At 41.8% G+C, this 17640-nt stretch overlaps 1 protein-coding gene across 3 annotated transcripts in view; it reads left to right on the forward strand.

Moving 5' to 3' along the window:
• Positions 1 to 17640, forward strand: part of USP10 (ubiquitin specific peptidase 10) — a 78523-nt gene that overhangs the window by 31008 nt on the left and 29875 nt on the right. For all 3 annotated transcript variants that reach the window (XM_054452680.2, XM_063654155.1, XM_063654154.1), the window contains 3 exons: positions 1695 to 1763; positions 8179 to 8239; positions 12422 to 13462. In XM_054452680.2, coding sequence (XP_054308655.2) covers positions 1695 to 1763; positions 8179 to 8239; positions 12422 to 13462 — 1171 coding nt within the window. The remainder of the gene's footprint in view (positions 1 to 1694; positions 1764 to 8178; positions 8240 to 12421; positions 13463 to 17640) is intronic.

The following is a 17640-nucleotide window of genomic DNA, read 5'->3' on the forward strand; positions in this document are numbered from 1 at the left end:
TGATTTAAAATTAGTAATTAATTTCCACGAACACTTTCATGATCTCTGATAGCTCTTTTTTTTGTGATAGTCTGTGCTAATTTTTTCTGCTTCCTTTTAGCCTATAGAATTTTCCCTTCCATTGCTTTGAGGGTTTCTTAGTGAAATTCATATCATCTTTTCCCAATGTTGGTGATGAGAAGAAGGTGTAACCTTTCAGTGACAGCATTTCAGAAGATCATTTCTGAACCATTTTGAGGCTCTGTTTATTTTCACTGTTACCGTCAATACATAATTTCTTTGTTGACTTTTGCAAGTATGTGTAAATATTATATGAAAACTTTTTTGTTCTTAATGTATATTTATAGTTTTGGTAGATGTTGTCAAAGAGCTCTCCGGAAATGTTTTCTCTGCGTTCTTACCAGTAGGGTATTACATTTAGTGGCCATTTATTCACATTTACAATAATAATGAGTATTATTCATTTATGTAATATTTAGTTACTGGTTATTTTTGAATCACTTGGCTTGTAAATTTCCCTGCAAGCTACTAGACTGTTCAGTTCCATTAGAACAGAGGAACTACACTCTGCTTACCATTTTTATACCCAGTGCTGATCATACGTGGGCATTTAGTAGGTTCTAAATAATTATTGATTAAATGAATGAATCATTGCTTCTCCATTGTGGAAATTGCTGATTCTTCTCAATGACTTCTTTTTTTTTTTTTTTTTTTTTGAGATGGAGTCTGGCTCTGTTGCCCAGGCTGAGGTGTGGTGGCTCGATCTCAGCTCACTGCAAGCTCCGCCTCCCGGGTTTAAGCGATTCTCCTGGCTCAGCCTCCCGAGCAGCTGGGACTACAGTTACATGCCACCACGCCTGGCTGATTTTTGTATTTTTAGTAAAGATGGGGGTTTCACCATGTTGGCCAGGCTGGTCTCAGATTCCTGACCTTAAGTGATTCGCCCATGTCAGCCTCCCAGAGTGCTGGGATTATAGGTGTGAGCTACTGCGCAAGGCCTCAATGACTTGTTTCTTGAAGCTCCATGGAGAATATGAACTGGTAGGCACTTGCCAGACTCACATCCATGCAGTTTAACCACTTCGTTTTCCAGAAAGTCACATTCTGAATTCCGTGAAATCAGGGCTTGCGACAAGGGCTGTGTCTGTCTGATAATATGTGTATCTGTGTATATGTGTATCCTGTGGAAATGCATTTTTAAACTAAAAAGTTATATAGATATTTTTAAAGATCATTAATCAGGATCATTAACATTTTCCTTTTTTGGATTTCCTTGTATTCCCATTTGAACCACGTTTTCTGCTTTTCTTTAGTATGTTTGGCAGAGAAAACGGAAATGGAGGTAGTGGCATGAGTCAGCAGAAAGGTAAATGGAACAACTGGCAGTATTTGTGAACCAATAAAAGTCTCCTGCAAGCAGGACTCGACAAGTTTGGCATAGAAAATTGACTTGTTTCAAAATAAGCTTTATCAGTTTCATAGTGTTCTTTGACAATTTGTAGGAAAGGTTCAGTAGTATTTCTTTTATATAAACAGCCTAGAACTCTGAGTTGCAGATCCTCTGTTTAATTGAGAAAGGATCTTGGGGGTTATGGCCCAAATGTGGCATAGGATTGTTAAAATATGTAGCATTTTTTCTGAAAGTACGTAATTTGTATATTTTATGTGATCAGTGACTCTCTTATTTTTTTCAGTATATTTTTGGAGATTTTAGCCCTGATGAATTCAATCAGTTCTTTGTGACTCCTCGATCTTCAGTTGAGGTAAGACAAAACTGTGTTTTAGTGAGTACGTGGGTAGATACAATTAATAGTTATGTTTCTATTTTAATTTGTTTTTTTAAATAAAGAATTCCAGAGTAGAGAAAAGTATGGAGAATAATATGAGAAATGCCTCAACCCACCAGCTAGATTAGACTGACATTTGATTTGACATTTTGCTGTATTTACTTTATTAGGCTTTGAAAAGCAAATAAAGCATTACAGATGCAATTGAATCCTCCTTTGGACCTCTCTCCCATCTCTCCCCAGAAGCAACTACTCTGCTGAAATTGGGAAATATTGGTCCTGACTGTTTTTCACCTTTTATCATATACTACGTCAATCGCCGTGTTTTATGTACTTTAAAGTGTCACGTAAATGGTATACTATATTCATTTTGTCATTTATTTTAAACTAACGTTGTATTCTTTATGCTGAGAAATTTGTCCTTGTTCTTTGATTTCCAGGGCTCAGTACCACTGATTGAACACACTGCAATTTACTTACATATTTTCCTGTTGAGGGCCATTTCGGTCTCTAGTTCAGCCGTTAAAAATATTGCACTCAACGTATTTTATCGTGTCTCCTCGTGCCCCTCTGTGGGCTCCTCCAGGATACAGACCTGGGAATGGAATTACTGGGTTCTGTGGACTGAGCCTCTTCAGTTTCACTAGAGACTGCTCGTTTGCTATCTAGGATTTTAACAGTCTTCATTCCCATCAGCAGTGCATGGGAGTTTTCTTGCTCGTATTAAAAAAAAATTCTTGCTAACTCTTGGTGTTGGCGTATTTAAAATTTTTGTGAATCTGATATGTAGTAAATGGACTCTCATTGTTTTAATTTACATCTCCCAGATTACAAACAGCTGGGTACTATTTCATTCTCTTCACATGTCTGCTGGCAATACGGATATCCTCTGCTGTGAATTAGTTGATTTATATCCCTTGTCCATAGTTTTAAATCAAGTAGCTTGTCTTTTTCTTACTGATTTTAGGATTAGTCTTTGGTTTTACAAGCATCTGTTCGTAGCATGAGGGCTTTAAGCTTCACATGTTAGGCACCTTTTTGGGGTTAGGTTTTTTGTTGTTGTTGTTGGATAAGAGGAGTACACTTTTAACTTTAATGTCAACTGAATTGATTTTTTTTTCCTTATAGTTTGTGGATTTTTAGTTTTAAAAATATCTTTAGGAAATTCTTCCCATCCTTGAGATAACGAAGACATTTGTCTGTTTTCTTCTAAAAGTTTTCGGATTTTGTTTTCACGCTTCAGCGTGTAATAAGCTGAAATTGAGGCACTGAATTTTGTATATGTGTGAGGTGGCATCGAACTCCCCTCCCCTGTGGCCCTGGCAGGTGCCTCCTCACTGTTCATTGGGAACTCAGCCCTTAGCCGTCCTGTCAGCCCTGTTGGGCAGCACATCTCCCCTGGTTCCGAATGTGCTATTCTGTGGGCCTATTGCTTATCTCTATATAAACACCACACGTTTTATTTTATTTTTTTTTTTTCTATTTTTTTTTTTTTATTTTTTTCGAGACAGGGTCTCACTCTGCCCAGGCTGGAGTGCAGAGTGCAATCACAATTCACTGCAGCTTTGACCCCCCGCCCCGCCTCAGGGGGGTTCTCATGCTTCAGCCCCTGAATAGCTGGGATTACAGGTGTGTGCTGCCAGGCCCACGTAATTTGTGTGTGTGTGTGTGTATTTTTTTTTTTTTTTTTTTTTTAAGTAAGGGGATTTTGCATTTTTCCCCACATCACACCAATGTAACCATACGTTTTAGTTGCTACAGGTTTTCTCACTTGTGTACACATGTGGATGGGTGTGTGCCTGTTTGCAAGTGAGTAGACAAAAACTTGAGTTTTCATGTGATAGGAAAGTGAAAAGTGCACCGTATTTCAAGTCTGAAGGCCTGGGGTCGCTTCAGTTCTGCCACTTCCACAGGCTCGGAGGGCTTGGGCACGTTCTTTCCTTTTGGGCCTCCCATTTCTTTTCTCTCTCTTCTGTTTTTTAAATTGAAAAAATGCAGAATGCTTATTGACGTCATGGAAATGTTGGGAAATCAGCTAATGTATGGTCCGATAACTAGTGAGTAACAGATGTTAGTAGAAATGGATGAAAAGGGTACAGATGGTAAGTTATGCCAAACCTTTTATTCACAGAAGACGTGACTGTGTCTCATGAAAATGAGCCCGAGCATCAGAACTCGAAGTGTGTCGGGGCTTATTTGGGCTTTTCTGTTTTTCTTATTTTTGAGCATATGGTGAAGTTTGGAGGGGTCTAAAAAGAGTTTATCAAAATCACAGTAACCTGCAAAAGGAAAATGCAGGCTAATTAACATAATTGGATGGAGTTGTTTTCCCCAGTCTTCAGGAGTCTGAATTATAATAGCACATCATTACACAGGAACTCACTTTCACGGGGCGGCATGTGGTTGGGCCTGTGGGTGTGTGAGTGGCGAGGGGAAGGCGTGTCACTTCCACAGCACAGTTTGGCCTGTTATCTCTCAGGTAACATAATTGCCTCTCAAACATGCAGTGTTACTACCATGTGGCCGTGGCATAAGTTACAATCTAGCCGAATTTTTCATACGCTTTTTCTCGGCTATTAGGAGCTTGATAAAACATTGTTTTCTCTACTTGGGGCCATGAATTGAAAAATCAAAATTAAGAAACGTGGGATGTTAAGCTGAAAGAGCGTTCTGCCTTCCTGCAGAAGCCCCTCCTGCCAGCGGAGGGCTGCTTTGTCTTTTAGTTTGCTTGGCAGCTTGCCACTGGCAAGATAAGGTGGCTAGTAATTCAGTGGCATCAGGAGAAACGAATTCAGGTGAAAGGTAGCTGGCGTCTTTTCTAGAGTTGTGCTTCAGTGATTTAAAAATGATTTTCTCCAGTGGAAAAAATGCAGTCAACTTATTTAATAAGCATGTTTAAACCTCAGTCGTAATCCTTTTATTTATGTTCAGAAAGAAAGAGGAAATGCTCACCATTCTTTAAAGTTTCCAGAATCTCGGCTTTGGAAGTAGCACACATCCCAACCATGACTGAGTAAATAAGCCCCCGATGACATAGTGTTGGCAGTGGGCAGTGTGTGTGGTGTGGGTGTGTGTGGGTACTCATGGAGAGTAGAGAGTAGAGACAGTTCTCAATTTGATGTGGTTTTTTTTTTTTTTTTTTTTTTGAGACGGAATCTTGCTCTGTCGCCCAGGCTGGAGTGCAATGGCGCCATCTCGGCTCACCGCAAGCTCTGCCTCCCAGGTTCATGCCATTCTCCTGCCTCAGCCTCCCGAGTAGCTGGGACTACAGGCGTCTGCCACCTCACCCGCTAATTTTTTGTAGTTTGAGTAGAGACGGGGTTTCACCGTGTTAGCCAGGGTGGTCTTGATCTCCTGACCTTGTGATCTGCCCACCTCGGCCTCCCAAAGTGCTGGGATTACAGGCGTGAGCCATCGCGCCCGGCCTAATTTGGTGTCTTAATGGGATTTTAAAGGAGGGCTTTGTGGTTCAGGAGAGTCTTTGAGATGGAAAGCAGAACACACAGGTAGCCCCAGAGGGAGACTTCAGAACATGACCTTCCTAGCCACGGGCCCAAGTATCCTTTTCACAAGGCTGCAGCACTGTTTTCAGACTGTGTGTTTAGCATAACTATTAATAGATGATGGTTTTTTCCATTGCTCACTTTGCATTTGTGTAAGGAATTTTATGTCTTTGCTTTGATTTTTGAACTTTGTATTCTTACAAATAGTTATATGGTTAATGAGTGAACTTCGAACCATCCTTGCACTTTTATTCTGTTGTGTATTTAGATGTCCACTTACCACAGACTAAGTGCATCTGATGTGTGAGGGAGGTTTGTCGAATGAAAGGTGCTGTGTGCCTGTGGAGTAAAACACACACATTTCCACAGTGCCACAACCCATCCGGCATTCCTGCAGGTGCACTCTTTTATCAGCTTAGCAAATCAAATTAAGTGTGTTGAGCACACTTACCGAAGGTGGCAGTGTCATCTGGGAGTTTGATGGTGGTCGTCTCACCGGATCCCTGCTGTGCCTCTTACTAGCAGTGTCACCTGGCATCCTCATCTGTCAGAGGGCCGCAGTAACAGGACCTCCTCCCCAGAGTTGTTGAGGAGGAGCAGGATGTGTGCCTGGCACACCCTGAGTGCCCAGTCAGTGCCTCCTGGTGTCACTGGTCCAGCCTCTCCAGCCTCTCCACCCTCAGTCAGCGCCACCTGGCATTACTGGCCCCGCCTCTCCACTTGTCTTGTCCTCAGCGTCATCTGTGTATTTTTCCTGATTGCTGGGGTTTTCTTCTGCATGTTGTGGGAGTGGCTGGGAGTTGAGTGAGTGTTCACACCCCGTGGTTGAATGTTGAGGAAGGGGACAGCCGGAAGATGGTGATCAGGGTTCTAACAGCTCTCTGCCTTGCACTGGCTTTTGAAGTGGATGGGTGAAGAGGTCCCTTCTCCGAATTGTGCGTCTTCCCGGCCTGCTGCACTCTCTCGGGTCTGGAGGTTTTCTTTAGCATTCTCTCTTCCCCGAGCAGAACAGAATACCGGGAGTATGAAGAGAACATTGATACAATAGTGATGAAACTGTTTTGACTCAGAAAAAGATTTCTTGATGTTACAATGATTTTGTGTAAAAATAGTGATTCAAAACACTTTTCATGCCTCAAAATAATACAGCGTTCTGTCACCAGGGGGCATCCTAGTGTCATTAACAGAAAAAGAGAGGGCATTCTATGTATCAGTTTCTAAACTGTCTTTTGTGACCACAGAGGGTTTTGAATGAGATTGGAGGCTTCCTGAGACACACATGGCCGCTTTGTCCACTGCCCTTATAGACCCACCTCTCTGCTCCAGGTGCCTGCCAGCGTCAATGCTGGTGTGTGGAATGGTCTTTGCCTTGGGGGTGCCAAGGCTAGTGTAGCCCATCTCGGCATACAGAATGCTTTCTTCTGGGTGTCAACGTGATGAGTACTAGGTTGCCCCCTGGTGGTGGAGATAAGTGCAGCTGTCAACTCCTGAAGGTGTTGGCTTATTTTGAATTGCCCTGTGTTTTCCTGTTTGTCTTAATTCTCTGGGAAGAGAACTTACTGGGTTACTTGCAGAAAGAAGCTTTTATTGCTGTGATTATTGAAATGGTGTGCTGAGATCTCATTGGAGAAATCAGCTGAGGAAGCCAATCAAGCAGCAGCTCTCATACAGTGTTGGGCATGAGACTCACCCGGGAGCCTCTGAACTTTGTGGCCCTAGGCCCATTCCTGCACTGGCCATTGTACTGCAGTGAACAGACTTTGGGAAGTGCTGCACCAGAATGTCTTTTTGTTCTTTTGTTCTGCCCTCAGGTAGCAGTTTGTCTCTCTGCTTACCTTACCCCTTTTCTTCCTAAACTTTTTTTTTTTTGAGACAGAGTCTCGTGCTGTTGCCCAGGCTGGAGTGCAGTGGCGCGATCTCGGCTCACTGCAACCTCCACCCCCCAGGTTCAAACGATTCTCCTGCCTTAGCCTCACAAGTAGCTGGGATTACAGGTGCCTGCCACCACGCTCAGCTGATTTTTTGTATTTTTAGTAGAGATGGGGTTTCACCATGTTGGCCAGACTGGTCTAGAACTCCTGACCTCAAGTGATTGACCCACCTCAGCCTCCCTAATTGCTGGGATTACAGGCATGAGCCACCATGCCCGGCCCCTTCCTAAACTTTCTTACACCCAATGTGTCCATTGGAAGCATTTCCAACTCTTAAATAAATGTTATGGAATAGCTAGGAAGAAGAAGAATTTAAGTTATTTTTGAGATAACCTTTCAGCTTTTTACAAAGAGGTCAGACAGTTCCCATTCTGCTTTCTGTCTACCAAACAAGGAATGTGACTTCTAGCTGTTAATTTAGTTAATTAAGGCACTGTGTTAAAAAGGGAGCCGCACTCACCAGGCTTTTTGTTTATAGTGCGCTTTCCTCTGCTGTCCGACCATGGACCTGGTCCCAGCCTCTACTGGCTGTGTTGCAATGTAGTGATCGTGAATAAGAGGTGCACTTAGGAAGAGCCATCTTCACTAGTGCACAAACAAAAGTGTCTGTGGTCTGGATGGTCAGTGACTGACATCCTGTGGAAAGAAGGATGTATCATAAGCATTTTATTGTAGCTGATTTACATGTCCATTGGAGTTCATTTTTATTCTTTTTGGCTTCATTTTCGGATCTGTTTAATAGTGATAAATATTTGAAAGCATTTCTATTGTGTTTTTTTCCTTAAATGAAGATGATTTAGATTGCACTGACTCTTCATGTATGTTATTCTGCTAAAAGTAATGGCATGCAAAGTTGTATGGATTAAGAGTTTTAATGAATTGTTGCCTTAATTAAATGGTAAGTGTTGGTTTTAACATTTTGTTGAATTAAAATTTGTTTTCTGATTCTTTGTGCAGCTTCCTCCATACAGTGGAACAGTTCTGTGTGGCACACAGGCTGTGGATAAACTACCTGATGGTAAGCTAGTTCTCTCCTTATTTCCCTGAAGGGAATTTGGCCATACGTGCTGGGTGGGCAGGCTACCTGTAAACATTGTTTCCCATTTGAATAAACATTTCTTTGCAGCTTGAAGTTTTTGCTGTAAACTGTAATGTATTTAATTGCTGAATCACTTTGACTAGTGAATTGGTTTTAAAGTTTTTGTAACAGTTCTGAGTGCAACAGGTATGTTACTCTTCATCAGCACACGCTGGAGTTGAAGCGAACTTTGGGTCTTGTTGCTAAGCAGCCTGCTGGCTCCAGCGACAGCTAGCTTCTGAGCCTGTGTTCTTTGTAAACTAAGGGGCAGCTGGCATCTATTGTTCTTGCAGTTCACATTCATGTCCTGGTCTGTCGCTGACTCTTGGGAACTCAGGTCACCTTTTCACCTCCTGGTCTGTTACTTTTTTGGGTCTCCATCACAGGCACTAAGCTGATTGCCAGAGATGGTGCTTATGGAGATGCAATGATTTTGTATTGCTTAAGTACCCAGTGTTGGAATACCAACAAGGTCGTTTAATTATTGATTGCAGGCTGCCCTTGCACAGTTCAAATTTGTCTAGATCATTTTTCAATCTGAATCACTTTAAAGGCCCTTACTGGCCTCCAGGAAACGGATGCCAAACTTTTTCTTTGAGAGTTAGGGGTTTGGATTCCCTGTTCAGTTAGCATGGTCAGACTTATGAAAGGGGTTTTAATTACAATTTAGGCTTCAATAGAAACCTTGAAAAGACTAACCAAACGTTTTATCTCCAGTAACATCAGGGAGTGATTATATCTAAAATTTTAGATTTATAAGAAATGTGGGAGACCGTAAGGGAAAGAGCAGATCTAACAATAGCTTAGGACAAGTAATAAAATAAATGAAGCTTGAGGGACCCGAAAGCCGGGCTGCTCAGCCTCCTGAGCCACCTTTTAATCGGCTGATGTCAGCCTCTCAGGCGTCTGAGTCAGTGGGACTTCCTCTGTCACTGTGTGCTTTGCACGTAGTGAGCATGCTGCTCATGTTGAACCAGTGCTTACAAATGCACCATGATTTTCCCATGCACATCACTTCTTTGAGTTCACCCTCCTGCCTGTGCAGTGGGCACCACCAGCTCCCCCAGCCTCTGGAGTTCTGCTTCCCCCTCCCTCCTTCCAGCCTGCCTGCCCTTTTCAATGACTGCTTCTTGGCCCTTTTTCTCCATTCTTTACTCTCTTCCCTCTAAGTCCTGCCTTTTTTCTGCCAAAAACACTACTGGAATCTTGCCACTAGTTTGCACAGTTAGTGACAGGCCTGCTTTTCTCTGCAGCCTTTCTGGGTATCTTGTGTTTCCATGACATTAGTTTCTCTTCCAGTGCCTGTTCGACTGTACAGAGCCTGTGGGCACTGTCATGGGCCTGCCTCCCTTTCCAGCCTGCTCAGCTGCTGATGGCAGGGTCCATTGCTCTATGTCTGTCACTGCGCCTGTAGTATCTGGAATGTTGTAAGCTCTCAGTACATTTGTTGGATGAATGGTTTAGGATGCTTTATTCTGCTCCCTCCTACCACCTCCAGCTGCAGCAAGCCCTTTGCAGAGGCACCTCATCGTGGCCTCCCTTTTACATCTCGGCCTTTTCTATTTTTGTGTTTTTTAAATTTTTTTATATTTTAATTTTTGTAGGTACATAGTAGGTGTGTATATATATATGGGGTACATGGGATATTTTCATACAGGCATACAACAAGTAATAATCAAATCAAAGTGAATGGTTGTCCTTCACCTCAAGCACTGCCTGTTTTAGATGTTCCTAAAGCTTGAGATACCGCTTGAGATACCACTCCTTCACCCCGCCCTTAGCAATTCAGTGATCCATCAAGTTCCACTGACCTCTAGTTTCTTATAGAAGTGGATCACTGTTACCTGCATCCAGAAGAATCCTTTTTCTAAAGCTATTCACAGCCTTCTCTCCCCTCCCTCCATGTTTTCATTCTCAGTTGTTGATATTTGTCTCCCTAATAAATGTGAACTCTCTGAGCAGGGCCCTTGTGTTACTAATCTCTGTGTATTTCCGTCCCTCGCCCCCTGCCTCGCAGTGCAGGCCACTCTACTGCATGTACTGCAGTGAGCAACCTTGGAGAAATGCTGTGTTAGGATTCATGGTTTTATGAGCCTCTGCCTGCATTACCTGAGTGTTGAGTTTCCATTTTCCTAATGTATTGATTGGGTTGTTGAAGCCAAGCGTGCAGGCCGTCCTGCACTTCGTCTGCCTGGCAGATTGGGCTCTGAGCTCTCTGCCATGCGGTGCAAGTCATGTGCGTCCATTGTGAGTGTTCCTCGATAAGAAGAGGAACTGTGCTGGCTAGGAATCTGCCTTCTAGTGAGATGATCAAACATGGTATTGAGTAAATGTTTGATACTAACTATAACATACTGAAATGGTTCTGTTCACGTTACATCACATTCTAGAATGTTTTATTTTCTGATAAGATTGAGAATTGAGATGTGGACAGCACATCTGCGTCTTAGAAATAATCAGTCTTGCATAAGCAGAATGACACAACATGTTCTAGTTTCAAATGTGATTTCACAGCCTTCAAAGGGCAGGCTCCACGTGGAGCCTTCTTCCCCAGGCACACCCGTTTCAATCCGGGGAGCCTTGACAGCCCCAGAACATCAGGGAATAGGGGATGTCTGGAACCAAAATGAACAGTCATCCCCTACATCTGATAATAAATTCATTTCCCCTTGATAATTCTTTTTAAAGTAAGGAAACAAAAAATAAATAGTAGCCAAAGGAATTAGATGGTCGTGACTTTATACATAAACTTGCTGTTAGGTGTGATTGTCATCAGTGTTCTTTTCCAGGAACTTTCTGTTGTTGGAGCAGGATTGTGCTGCCACCACCCCTCACCCCCCACAGTGGGGGGCTGTGATTCCAAAGCATACAAAGATTCAGGAGGCTGTGTAGCTCCAGCCTCCTGCCCACTCACTTGCACGTAACTGGCCCCTCTCAGCGTCTGTATTTTTTCTTCTACAAAAAGACTTCTAGGGGTCCTTCCAAGGTAAAATATATTCAACTCTCCGCAGTAGAACACCGTTCTTTGGGTATTAGTTTCTTTTCTTGAGATAGATGCCTTGAAAAAAAAATTGGCCCCTTAATGCTAGCCTGGAAGAAATCTTTATGCATTAAAGATGAAATATAAGGCATGTGTCCTTTCCTTAACTTCAAAATGTGTAACTTTTTATCAAATATAAGGTGACATTGATGCTTGATGTCTGTTGAAAGACACAATTGATTCTAAAACTTAACCTGATTTCAGTGATGTAAACTATAAAAATACGTCTGTCTTAGCATGAATGAAATATGTGGATTGTGGTTAACTGGGAAGTATTGAAGGCTTCCCAAGAGATATTTAAAAGTTCACAATTCTAACTTTTTCTTTTGGTATTTTTGGAAGGCTTTACCACCCATGGAGTTAATCCAGTGTGAATTTATTTAGAGGACATTTGCATGTGTTCATGTCAGGGCCATTTTTCAGACTTAATTGAAGGTTACCAGTGGAGGAGACCAAGAGATACAGAATTCAGAAGAGTGCTCTGAAGTGCGCTTTTATATATAGGATTCTTTGTTTTTGTTGTTGAATCTTTTTTTGACATCTTTTTTTTTTGTTTTTAAATTTATACTTTCTAATTTCTCCTATCCAGTATGTATAGGATTCTTTGCATAGTTCATGTTTTTGGAATTAATCAAATCATGTTAACTAGAGAAGCTGATTTAACCATGTTTTAAGTCCCTAAGTTAGTTGTCATGATCTTTTAAAATTTAAGTTGTCCAAAATACATATTCCTTTATCTCAGGCATAAGGCAGCTATAAGAAAGTCAGATTCCATTGAGAGGTATTTTTAAACTGGCAAAATATTACTTGCTTTTTATTACAAATTTATTTTAATTTCTACCTTCTGAAAGCCTTAGCTAGAAAGATAAGTACAGGCTTCTGCTTTTCATATCCCCAAATTAAATAATAATTTTATAGTTGTTTCATTTTCAGCAAATTGTTCAGCGTAAGTAAAGGACGTAATAGATTTGTTGATTAGGAAGAGAATTTAAGGTTTTCATTTTCAAAGAGAAAGTGAGTAATTACTGGTACTTAGAGTTTGTAGAACTGTGTTCTTAACTAATAGTTTTCTTTCTAAACAGGACAAGAATATCAGAGAATTGAGTTTGGTGTCGATGAAGTCATTGAACCCAGTGACACTTTGCCGAGAACCCCCAGCTACAGTATTTCAAGCACACTGAACCCTCAGGCCCCTGAATTTATTCTCGGTTGTACAACTTCCAAAACAACCCCTGATGGTATCACTAAAGAAGCAAGCTATGGCTCCATCGACTGCCAGTACCCAGGCTCTGCCCTCGCTTTGGATGGAAGTTCTAATGTGGAGGCGGAAGTTTTGGAAAACGATGGTGTCTCAGGTGGTCTTGGACAAAGGGAGCGTAAAAAGAAGAAAAAGCGGCCACCTGGATATTACAGCTATTTGAAAGATGGTGGCGATGATAGTATTTCCACAGAAGCCCTGGTCAATGGCCATGCCAATTCAGCAGTCCCGAACAGTGTCAGTGCAGAGGATGCAGAATTTATGGGTGACGTGCCCCCGTCAGTTACGCCCAGGACTTGTAACAGCCCGCAGAACTCCACGGACTCTGTCAGTGACACTGTGCCTGACAGTCCTTTCCCTGGAGCACTTGGCAGTGACACCAGGACTGCAGGGCAGCCGGAGGGGGGCCCCGGGGCTGATTTTGGTCAGTCCTGCTTCCCTGCAGAGGCTGGCAGAGACACCCTGTCAAGGACAGCTGGGGCGCAGCCCTGCGTTGGTACCGATACTACTGAAAACCTTGGAGTTGCTAATGGACAAATACTTGAATCATCGGGTGAGGGCACAGCTACCAACGGGGTGGAGTTGCACACCACGGAAAGCGTAGACTTGGACCCAACCAAACCCGAGAGTGCATCACCTCCTGCTGACGGCACGGGCTCTGCATCAGGCACCCTCCCTGTCAGCCAGCCCAAGTCCTGGGCCAGTCTCTTTCACGATTCTAAGCCCTCTTCCTCCTCGCCAGTGGCCTATGTGGAAACTAAGTATTCCCCTCCCGCCATATCTCCCCTGGTTTCTGAAAAGCAGAGTGAAGTCAAAGAAGGGCTTGTTCCAGTTTCAGAGGATCCTGTAGCCATAAAGATTGCAGGTATAGTTGAAAAGATACAAATCTAGAGTGAAGATGGGAGCAGACCTCATCAACTGGGCTTATAGACTGTGGTGATAGAGTGTTACCCATAACAATGGCAGATGACCTGTGTATTAATAGCACTGTCTGAAGAATGCCTATGTCTTAAATGTTCTCTAAAAGTAAGACAATATAGAAACAAATGGGAGGAGAGGGTTGTCCTAACTTCATGTTAAGTGAAAGATCCATGTCTGTTAGTTCTTTTCTGTTGACAAGTTACATTTCCATTTCTTGCCTTTTGTTCAAGTAATTCTGCTCCACGGTGTGAATGTATAATGGACTTTTTCTGTGATATACCTTTGGTATGATAATCCTGATTTGTACTCACTGTGTGCTCCTTCTTTTTTATATTTCTTAAGATACAAGAAAGCATTTTGTGAAATAACATGTTTTTTTTGGATTTGAGTAAATGGATTTTATTCAGAATTTTGATACACCAAGGTCAGCTCTTGAAAGGAAGACAAAAATGTTAAGAGTTCAGCCCAAAGTTAATATTTTATTTTAGAGTGCTAAGGCTCCAAAGTAGAAACAATTCACAATAAAAATAGAAACAATTCACAGATTGTTTTTAAAAAGTTACAGTAGGAAGTCAGAAATACAGCAGGGTATGAAAGAGGTATGTGTGCTCACATAGCCACATGTTGCTTAATGATGGATATGTGTTCCGAGATGTGGGTGTTAACATCAGAGAGTACTACACAAATACAGATGGTAGAGCCTTAGGCTAGTGGTGCAGCCTGTTGCTCCCGGGCTGCAAACCTGTCCAGCGTGTTACTACTGAATACTGTAGGCAGTTGTAACACAGTGCTAAGTATTTGTGTGCCTGAACACATTTAGACATAGAAAAAATATAGTACAGATACGGTATAAAAGATGAAAAGTGCTTCACCTGTTTAGAGCACTCACCGTGAATGGAGCTTGCAAGACTGGCGTGGCTCTGGATGGGTCAGTGATGAGTGCTGAGTAAATGTGAAGGCCCAGGACGGTACTGAGCAAAGCCGAGTTTTATAAACACTCAACACTTAGGCTATACTACGTTGATTTACAAATTTTTCCTCAATAAGAAATTAACCTTAACTTACTGTAACTTTTTTACTTTTTATTTTACTTTTAAATTAAAAATTCTAAACTTTTTGACTCATAAGAATGCTTAGCTTAAAACACACACTACAGCTATACAAAAATATTTTCTTCCTTTTTATTCTTACTTTCCTGTAAGCTTTTTTCTATTAAAAATTGTTTTTAACTTTTTAAACTTAAAAACTAAGACACAAACATTAGCCTGGGGCCTGCACAGGATCAGGAGCATCGAGACGCCACTAGGCAGCAGGACGCTTCAGCTCCACTAGAATCTTGTGGGACCATCGTATGTGCGGCTCATTGTTGACCGAAATGTTGTTACGCTGCGCGTGACTGTACGTACCTAAGAAGCAGAAGCTGTGTCGTCAGGTTGGATTCTACCAAGCCTGGTAACCAGATCTTCAGATTCTCAACCTAGTAGCCAAGTTAAAATAAGCTGTTTCGTTTAGGCTTTCCATAATACTTTCTGATGTGACCTTTTGGAACACCTGACAACCTTCATTACCAAGATGTAGCAGCAAGCTGCCAAATGCACACCCTTCTATGGATGGTCAGAATTGTGTAAAAAATAAAACACATTCTTTGGGTGGCAGTAGGATGATAGCAAGCAATGTATATATATTTTTAAGAGTATTTTATTCCTTATACAAAATACAGTATCTCAGGTACTCTTGTTGTTCTGAAGTTCTCTTAAATGAGGAAATGATAGGCCAAACATCGTTATTTTGGGCTTTATATATATTTTTTAAAGCCAGGTGATTTTTTTTTTTCTTTTTTTTGAGATGCAGTCTCACTCTGTTGCTCAGTCTGTAGTGCAAGAGGCACGATCTTGGCTCACTACAACCTCCGCCTCCTGGGTTCAAGTGATTCTCCTGCCTCGGCCTCTCAAGTAGCTGGGATTACAGGCACATGCCACAACGTCTGACTATGTTTTTTTGTATTTTTAGTAGAAACGGGGTTTCACCATGCTGGCCAGGCTGGCCTCAAACTCCTGACCTCAAGTGATCTGCTCGCTTCAGCCTCCCAAAGTGTTGGGATTCCAGGCGTGGGCCACCGCACTGAGGCCAGGTGATTTCTTGAACACAGCTTTCAGAATGTATTTATTGCAAGGACTGTTACTGTAGGCGGATGACAAGGTCAGGAGATCGAGACCATCCTGGCTAACGCGGTTAAACCCCGTCTCTACTAAAAAAATACAAAAAATTAGCCGGGCATGGTGGCAGGTGCCTATAGTCCTAGCTACTCAGGAGGCTGAGGCAGGAGAATGGCGTGAACCTGGGAGGCAGAGCTTGCAGTGAGCCGAGATGGCACCAGTGCACTTCAGCCTGGGCGACAGAGCGAGACTCCATCTCAAAAAAAAAAAAAAAAAAAAAAATAGATTGTGTAAGCCTTTATATAGATTACTAAGTTAAAAGTTTATTTTTAACCTATAATGAGAAATGCATGGTGGGGTTCTCTTAAAAATGTGCATTCTAAGTTCGAAGTCATGAGAATTTTATTTTCTTTTTTTTTTGAGAGGGGGTCTCACTCTGTCGCCCAGGCTGGAATGCAGTGGCGCAATCTCGGCTCACTGCAACCTTCTCCTCCTGGGTTCAGGTAATTCTCCTGCCTCAGCCTCCCTAGTAGCTGGGACTACAGGTGCCCGCCACCACGCCCAGATAATTTCTGTATTTTTAGTAGAGACCGGGTTTCACCATGTTGGCCGGGCTGGTCTTGAACTCCTGACCTCAAGTGATCCTCCTGCCTCAGCCTCTCAAAGTGCTGAGATTACAGGCATGAGCCACTGCGCCCAGCTGAGAATATTACAGTTTTGTTTCTAAAATTGCTCCACAAAGGAAAACCTCCCATCCTAGGGAGATTTTCTCTCTTTATTTAAAATAAGAAAGAAAAGCTTCATTTAAAATGTTTTAAAACATTCTACTTAGTCATATGACTTTAAATATAGTTTGATAAATAGTTTGTTATGTTCTTTTTATGTTAAAGTCTAATTGAAGTAGCTTCGTGAAACACTGAAAGTAAGGGCCTCTTAATGACTGGTAGTAGAGGAAAGCCTTGCCACACACAGTCCACGTAATTATTTTTGTATGGACGTAGTGTAAACACCTCCCCAACAGATTATTTTTTTAATCCTATTTTGGTTAGGTCAGTTATGAAGATGTTTTAATTTTCTGAGCAAAAGTGTAGTTTCTTTAAAAATATGTAATTCTTTTCAGCCTGTTTGTTGAGCCTTCGATAGACAGAACGCAGTTGCTGACAGTTTCAGGAGTCTCGTGAGATAGTAGAACAATAGAGTCACAGTAAATAACCCTTGGGATCATATAGGGCTTAGGGAGAATGGCGTTGTTTGAAATTTTTTTTGTTGTTTTATTCTCCTACTTTTAGGGGTTTACTTTGTAAAAGTGGTAAAATATACTCAGTTTGTTAGAAGTCAGATCCACTACCACAAATTCCCTTTAGTGGGCACACTTTTAAGTGTAGGCCCACTTATTTTAAGCAGCATTTAACTGAGTGAAAGTCTAGTTTCGTTAAAAGATCTCTTGATGTGGGTTATAATAGAGTTTGACTTGCATTAGTATCTGTTTCTACTGAGACAGTGGTATTTGTGTTATTAACTTTTGGGAAAGAGGGAGTAGGGAATGATTTAGACATTAAATGTATTCCTTTCTGCCAGGCATGATAGTGTGAAATTGAGGCTTGAGGATCGATCGCTTGAGCCCGGGAGTTTGAGGCCAGCCTGGGCAACATACCGAGACCCCATCTCTTTAAAAAAAAAAAAAAAAAAAAAAAGTTATACACGAAATGCTTAGAATAATTTGTGTATTTTTGGTCTCAAGTTTGTTTCAAATACCCACATTTCTGGACTATTTCCCCTATTGTTAAGTCTGCTTAATAAATGCCAACTAGTTTTTATGCCATCAGAAGTGAAATTAAGAAGGCAGATCGACTAAAAGAAAAAGAATCACGTATAAAGGATTTTGAAGTGAAATACATTAAACTCTTGATTACTGTTAAACTATCCACTTTAACGGGTTCTACTTGGACCTTCTTGGTGGCAAGGC

The sequence above is a fragment of the Pongo pygmaeus genome, chromosome 18, assembly GCF_028885625.2.
Source record: "Pongo pygmaeus isolate AG05252 chromosome 18, NHGRI_mPonPyg2-v2.0_pri, whole genome shotgun sequence".
Lineage (NCBI taxonomy): Eukaryota > Metazoa > Chordata > Mammalia > Primates > Hominidae > Pongo > Pongo pygmaeus.